At 42.7% G+C, this 7,460-nt stretch overlaps 2 protein-coding genes across 3 annotated transcripts in view; one reads left to right on the top strand and one right to left on the bottom strand.

Moving 5' to 3' along the window:
- LOC144519981 (teashirt homolog 1-like) overlaps positions 1–1,960 on the bottom strand; it is a 36,825-nt gene extending 34,865 nt beyond the window's left edge. Inside the window, exon 1 of one of the 2 annotated variants that reach the window (XM_078253541.1) lies at positions 1,844–1,960. The gene's annotated coding sequence lies outside the window, so the exon portion shown is untranslated. Of the gene's footprint in view, positions 525–1,843 lie in introns of those variants that run through there. The other variant, XM_078253540.1, reaches the window with a different exon arrangement.
- Positions 1,009–5,679, top strand: LOC144519983 (prostaglandin reductase 3-like). The gene is made up of 2 exons (XM_078253542.1): positions 1,009–1,646; positions 4,386–5,679. The coding sequence occupies exons 1-2, from the start codon at positions 1,360–1,362 to the stop codon at positions 5,314–5,316; spliced, it is 1,218 nt and encodes a 405-aa protein (XP_078109668.1). The 5' UTR covers positions 1,009–1,359; the 3' UTR covers positions 5,317–5,679.
- The last annotated feature ends 1,781 nt before the right edge of the window (positions 5,680–7,460 follow it).

Raw genomic sequence — 7,460 nt, 5'->3', positions numbered from 1 at the left:
GGTTTTTTTTTGGAGGGGTGGCTGATGCGGTGGAGAGGATAGCACTTGAGAGAGAGAGGGGAAACAAACAAGACGCAGGCGCATCCAAGCTTCGCCAACAGCGGATCAGACCGACATGGACTCAAATATTTCTCTCTTAAAAAAGCAAAAAGAGAGGGTGGGGAACTCCAGGGACTGATCCGAGGGCTCCCGTAAAAGAAAAAATGGAAACGCGGTGGATCCAGAAGCTGTTTCAGACAGTCTCAACTGATAGACAGACGCATCGAGTGGCTTTTCCTGCTACATTTTTACTCCTCCCCTCTCCACAAGCGTCACCCCTGACAGAGGAGCCTACCTGTCAATCTTTTTAATTGTCTTGTTTTCCCCCCTCTCTCTCTCTCTCTCTCTCTCTCCTTGCTTTAAAAAAAAAAAAATCCCAAACATCCGACAAAAGAAAAGGGAGCCTTTCGGAACTTCTCGGGAGATCAACTAAAACCAAACTTATAGTATCGCAAACCACAACAACTAATGTAAGGTTGCTACAACTTAAATGTCATATTTAGCTTATAAAACCGTGGCGCTGCCACGAGTTGGAGGTTCGTCTCCCACTGGGTGTGGGACGAGGGTTCAACGGTCCAATATGTTGTAGTATACATGGTTTTGAATAGCCTAGATGCTTTCAGAAAAATCACAGTCAGGTGACAATAAATGATAACACGTCTAAATGAAAGAGTGAAAGCAGACTGGAACGCAAACAACCCCACTCCCAAATCGCTGATACACGCTTTGGTTACAGGTGTACATGTTTCGGCAGCAGCCCCCTCCGAATAAAAATGCGAAATAAACGGGAGCGCAAAGTGCGCAACGCGCCGTATGATTTATTTGTTTTGTATTTGTAGACATTTGAAGAGATCCGGCGGGGTTGGTGTTGGTTTTGTGGGAGGAAAAACGTTTGAGGATATATGTTAGACGAGGATTGATTTGTTTCACCTTACTAGGAAGTGAGTGTTGTGTCCGGGAAGGGGAGGGACTCCGACAACAAGTCTGGGGCGCTGCTGTGCTGCTTTCCAACGCTGCACCAGTGCAACGTTTTGTTGCTAAATACTCGACCCAGTGGCGTCAGTGTTTTTTTTGCTTAAGAAACACGCTGCAAAGCATCGCCGCTTCTTTCTTGTTTTTTTTTTTTTTGTTTGGTTTAAAAGCGCGTTTTGCACGGCTCTGCCCGGCCCGGCTTGGCCTTGCCTGGCCTGGCCTGCACGCTGTGTATGTGCAGAGAGGTGTGGGAGGGAAGCCTACAGCGCAGGCTAACGGCAGCCGGGGCTTACTGCTGCCGCACATGTATGTCAAGTTGTCCGTGAACTTTGGACCCATTTGGGAGCCATGTCGAGCCTGCTGCTGCTGCTGAGAAACGGCAGGAGAGCGGTGTCGCTAATCCGCGGCGGGCGCACAGCAACCGAAGCACTTTCAGGAGTTCATCCGGTCGCTCGGCGCTTCATCATAGACATGTCCTACTCCGCGCACTTCATGGATTTTAACGGATCCTCCATACCGAGCAGTATGAAAAAGCTGATCGTAAACAAGCTTAGTCCTAATTTCAGGGAGGCCGTTTCTACGCAAACCGTCGCGGTTCCGACACCCGGAGACGCGGACTTGCTCGTCAGAAATCGGTAAGTTGTTGTTTTTGTAAAGGTGAGCAGAAACAGATAGCCTACTGTTCTCTCTCTCTCTCTCTCTCTCTCTCTCTCTCTCTCTCTCTATCTGCGTGTTCGGAATAGCACTAGGTGACCCAACGCGTGTTGTGAGACTATTAGTGGATCAGTATGTGATGTCGATCTATCAAAGTTGTATAAAGGGCTCCGCTTACCTTGATTTACCCATGTCCGGCACCTGCGATCATCATCATCATCATCATCATCACAAGATGGCAAAAATACGTGTACGTGTAGGCTACTGTAATTCCAAGTTCCGCCCTCTCTGCATTTGTCTATCAATCCATCTCGGCATCTCTCGCTCTCTCTCACTCTCTCTCTCTCTCTCTGTCCTCCTGTCTCTCTACGTCACCAAACTGCAAACAGAAAGTCATGTGTGTGTGGAGAGGGGGGGGGGCTCTCTCAAACTGGCATCAAGAGATGGAGATGATGGAGAAGAAGGAGATGCAGTGTTACATGGCGCGGGAATTGCAGCATCATTTCTCTCATTGGCGAGAAAGCAGCAGAACCCAGCAGTGTATTCCCAGTTATATGGAAGAGTAAACCCACCTGAAGTCAGTATCCATGCCTCTTTTAGCCCGACAGGCTGAATGATTATTATATAAATAGTATTAAACTACACATGTAAGGTGGAAAAGCCGTAAATGAGTGCTCTTTTTCGAAAGCAGCAGTATTTCTGGTTCTATTTCTGATTCCAGCCGGAGGTAATATCTTACCCTCATTTTGATTTACTGCCGACTGTTTATATGCCTGATCTGATTTTTAAATGTTATATTAGCCTCACACAAATGCACCTCAGGGTTTATTGTGGTATTTACTGCCAATGGGATATATATTTTCCATTAGATTGAGTGTAAAACAGTGCATTAGTGTCTTATTGCCATGCAAGGCAGAGATGAGTTGCTGAGACCTTTGACCGTTAGGTTGTTTGTATTAGTGAGGCATCACAGTCATGGGATCAGTGAAGATGTTTTAACTAACGGAAAACAAATAGTTCTGTTTGTGAAATAGTGCAAATGAGAACCACTTATCCCATATTGCACAGCATCAGTGCACGCCAATTACATATTGCATATGAAAGTGGTAAATGATGGATATCAGAGTGAGGAATTGATAATGGAAAAAATCATGAATGCAGTGAGAAGAGGCGGAATAATTCACAAGGAAGACACTTTTTTTCCTTGTTTTAGTTATGTTACTGATGATATCATTGAAGCAGGACTTTTCATCATACAGTTAATCCTCTAGTCCCTAGATTCCCGAGTGCTCAGCATCTCTATGTGTACACTTTAGAGTGAAACTTAAATGTAGTCACATAAATGTATACAAATACATGACCTGCACATACAAGATAGAGGTGGCATCAAATTGTATGATATATGTATTTTGAACTGGACCGTCATGAGTACAAAATTCTACATTCTCTATTAATTATTTTTTAAATGAATGCACTCCAAAACAAATCATTTGCATACATGTGATTGCCAGTTTTGCTAGAAATCCAAAACACAAGCCTTGAAATCTTAACATTTCATTTTTCAAATATGTCAGATATATGTATCAATAACATCTATCATGTTATTATATTCTAATGTTACTGTCACAGGTCTTTTGGTTTTAACATTACACATTTTCATCCCCTTGGCTATTGCTATGTTATCAGATTCAAACGTTTCAGAGGTTTACGTGTGAAAAGCCTTTATTGCCACAAATATCTCATTTTAATTCGTTCAAACTCAAATGGCTCAGTATTTTTAGTTCTGTGCATTGCGATAGTTGCACCTTTTGATGATAACATAATATTTCAATGAGAGGAAACTGATTCTATAGATGTGAAGTAGTTAAATCAAGGTGCTTTTCTTATATCACTGTGACCCGTCTATAAACCACAGAAGCATTATCTACCAGCTCAAAGTACACGTGTGACATGCACAGTAATGAGGCGCAGCATGCGTGCCGCTCTAAAAGACAGTAAATTATTTATTTATATGTTCCTTTCTCACATATTTGTTTCCAACATGTTACCAAAGTAAGATGAAAACGGCTGTCTTCGTGTTGAGGCAAGAAGCAACTATCTAAGATTTTTTAAAAGTGCAGTTTGTTGTGGGTGTCTCTGAAGACAATGAATCATGACATCATGCAGCGTGTTTTGTGATACAAGCCTTTCCCTGTCAGTGCAGGACTGTTCTCTTCCAGAGCAAAGGGAATCATTGCCAAAACAAACCAGAGTGTTTGTGCCCCGTGCAGACATGTCTAGAGAAGGAAGCTGAAGTCTTGACCTTCAGACAGAATTCGGGGAATGTGTGCTCACACTAATGACCACATAAAAGTTCACTTTATGAGGGCTGTGCAATTAATTGAGATTTTAATTGCGATTACAAAAACAGAATAATTGAGAAAAACGATGATTTTGCACGTAACGTTTTGCAAGTAAACTCTCATTTTGTCTTGTGTTCTTAATGGAAATAAAATGTCCAAACGGGAAAAGTATTAAGAGAAATGTCACAGTTTTCCCTGTTGATGTGTTATCAACTGTTAGTCACTGTTGTTAAAGTTAAATAATTGCAACATGTTAAATAATAGTGATTTCAATATTCCAACTAATCGTGCTTATGATTTTTTTCCATAATCGAGCAGCCCTATCTGTTTGATTTAATCCATAATTCTTGTTTTTTTTCCCTTCTGTTTGTATTCCAGTTTTGTGGGAATCAACGCCTCTGATATTAATTACTCTGCAGGCCGGTATGACCCCTCGGTAAAGCCCCCCTTTGATACCGGTTTTGAGGGTATTGGGGAGGTTGTTGGCCTTGGCCTTAGCGCCAGCTCCTCTCACACCGTCGGGGACACTGTGGCCTACTTCGGCAGCGGTGCGTTTGCCGAGTACACGGTGGTGCCAGCCAAGGAAAGTGTGCCTGTCCCTGCGGTGAAGCCAGAGTTCCTTACCCTGCTGGTCAGCGGTGCCACGGCCTACATCGCCTTGAAACGTCTGGGCGACCTGGCCAAAGGGGAGACGGTCCTGGTCACGGCGGCCGCAGGAGGAACGGGACAGTTTGCCGTGCAGTTTGCCAAACAGGCCGGTTGCCACGTGATCGGGACCTGTTCGTCCAACGAGAAAGCCGGCTTCCTTAAATCAATCGGCTGCGACAGGCCGATCAACTACACCACAGAAGACCTGGCCAAGACGCTGAGGAAAGAGTACCCAAAAGGCATAGACGTGGTGTACGAGTCAGTTGGAGGCAGCGTCTTCGAACTCGCGGTGAACAGTTTGGCCAATAAGGGCCGGCTGATAGTGATTGGCTTCATCTCGGGGTACCAGACGGCATCAGGGATCCCTCCCTTCAGAGGGGGAACACTACCGGTCAAGCTGCTCCAGAAGTCGGCCAGCATTCGGGGTTTCTTCCTGCCCCACTTCCTCAATGACTACAGGGAGGCTCTGGGTAGCATGATGCAGATGTATGCCAAGGGGAAGCTAGTGTGTGAGGTGGATTGTGGGGATTTGGCACAGGAGGGGAGGTTCGTAGGCTTGGAGTCAGTCTTCCGAGCTGTGGACTACATGTATGCTGGGAAAAACCTGGGCAAGGTGGTGGTGGAAGTGGCACCACCCCCTGTTAGCAATAGTAAGCTGTGATTTCTTTAACTGATTGTTAGTGCACTAAAAAAATAATACTTGAACTCAAATGATTGTTGCAAACGGAAAATGTAGGGATTTATTCATTTTAAATAGATAATTGTCTTTATTTTTGTAAGATGATTGATTTAACAATGTAAGTAAATCTACACAATGCTTTCACGAATAAACACAATGAGCAAATTTCTTTTTTGCTATCATGGATTTGGAAACTACATTCAAAACATGTTTTATTAATGATTTAGTGAGGGTTCAGCAGTCTGTCATTTGCGAGATTACATTTAGTATAAAACAAATCTTTAAATTAACTATGCATTGATGATCATATTGAACAAATTTTCTGATTAAAGATCGTGAACAGTAGACTCACGCAGAGAATATTTTTTTTCGGTGTTTCTTAATCGTGTGTGTGCCCACCCAGTGGTACTGTCTGAAATTAATTTAGACCAGCTGCCATAATGTGCTTGCTTTTAGCACTCTCAGGCACTTTATCTACTATAAATGTTTTATGATAGACTTCATTGTTTTTCTAACAGGAGCTTACATTGGTATGTTCTTGTCAAAAGTGAGTGCTGCTCCAGGTGGGCTTGGTATTTCATTGCCTGTTTGTGGCTGACAGAAACGGCATTCACACAATCAATCTTTTCATTCACATGCCCCGAAGCTGCACATAATAAACAAAAATTAGTCCACCTAACCAGGAGTTGGACTAGAAAATGCCATTACGTTTCCCCACTGCAAGTTAAAAAAAAAAACGTATAGTGAATGTATTGTGAAATGCCCTTTGACATTTTTTTTCATTTCCATTTTTTTTTGGTATTTAATTTAGTTTTAGAAACAAAAGCAGCACAACATAAGAAGTTCAGTCACAAAGCACAACATTTCTACATAACCCCCCCCCCCCCAATAATTGTCATAAAAAAGAAAAGACCTAGAAGATAAGTGTTTATACTTTAAAAGCCTTGATAGGTGGAAACTTTCTAAGATTTCTCAAGAAGCAAGAATCAGAAAAGAGCTACGGCATGTTGAAGCAGTCCATGTTGTATTGATGTACTGTATGTAGTTTAAACAAACACCTGTTCCTACCTGGCAGGGAGGGCTGCAGTGTTCATGCACTGTGAACATGTTATTTCCTCATCCAGGTGGCCACTCAAAACATAACCCAGTGTGAAATACGTTACAGGTGTGACCCCAGCATGCAAAGCTGCTACCTTCACCAGACGGTGCAGGAAATCAGAAACACACCAGGCAAAGACCATTTTGCATCCAGAGTGTTGTAGGAAATCTGAACAGCCCTAATAGATGTTGACATAGACTGTGATCACTTTTCTATTTGTATTTACAGTAAATATTGATGTTTAAAACCCTCTAACAGGTATGAACTACAAACTGAAAATAATAAAGTATGACTTTTAAAATCAACAAGATGATAATTCATTTAGAAAAGAACCTCTGGACATGAACCGTTCTCACTTTTCAATATATGCAATTCCCTTTTCCATCCAAACTTCTCAAGCCTGCTTATATCCACTACATTTCGTATTACAAAGAACGGTTTTGTTAATGATATTGTCATTATTGCATATAGACAAACACAACACTGGGTACTGAATTCTCAAAAATGTCACATATTTTCTTAAGTTAGGCTCCCTTTTCTTTGTCTTTTATTGAGAGCTACAATATGTAAAATGTGGACTCGCTAGAGTAGAGGTTTGGTGGATCTTTCACATAACCATGACCTTTTAGCCTGACACACAAGCTTTAAAATTCATGCCTGCAGATGATTTTGAGTCAAAGTGACTTGGTTTGAATTAAGTTAATATAATTAAAGACGGAATTAAAATAATACTGTGAAATGCGTCGAGTTCATCTCACCAGCGGAACAAATCGTTCAATTATTGCAATCACCTCTGTAACGCCACTGTTTGGTCAGGCGTTAAGATGCGAAAGCAAGCTCGTACATGCCAGGCGAGAGAGGTGACGATGCACGTGGATGTTTAGATGAAGTTTAGCGTGCTCGAGCACTCACGACGAGGAGGAGGAGGCCAGGTTTAGCATCTCTTCAATTAACAGGAGAGGCCTCGCCTCGGCGTCCTCCAGGGCCTACCTGTACCTCCGCTGATTAGTGAGCAGTCACAGCCCCA

This window comes from Sander vitreus, chromosome 6 (genome assembly GCF_031162955.1).
Source record: "Sander vitreus isolate 19-12246 chromosome 6, sanVit1, whole genome shotgun sequence".
NCBI classification, from domain to species: Eukaryota; Metazoa; Chordata; class Actinopteri; order Perciformes; family Percidae; genus Sander; species Sander vitreus.
This window is presented reverse-complemented; position numbering and strand designations above follow the sequence as displayed.

What these genes read in the sequence shown, in the direction of transcription:
- LOC144519983 (XM_078253542.1), top strand. Translation starts at nt 1,360, where the DNA reads ATGTCGAGCCTGCTGCTGCTGCTGAGAAACGGCAGGAGAGCGGTGTCG. An exon ending in GACTTGCTCGTCAGAAATCG is followed by an intron (nt 1,647 to 4,385) that starts GTAAGTTGTTGT and finishes TTTGTATTCCAG; the next exon opens with TTTTGTGGGAATCAACGCCT.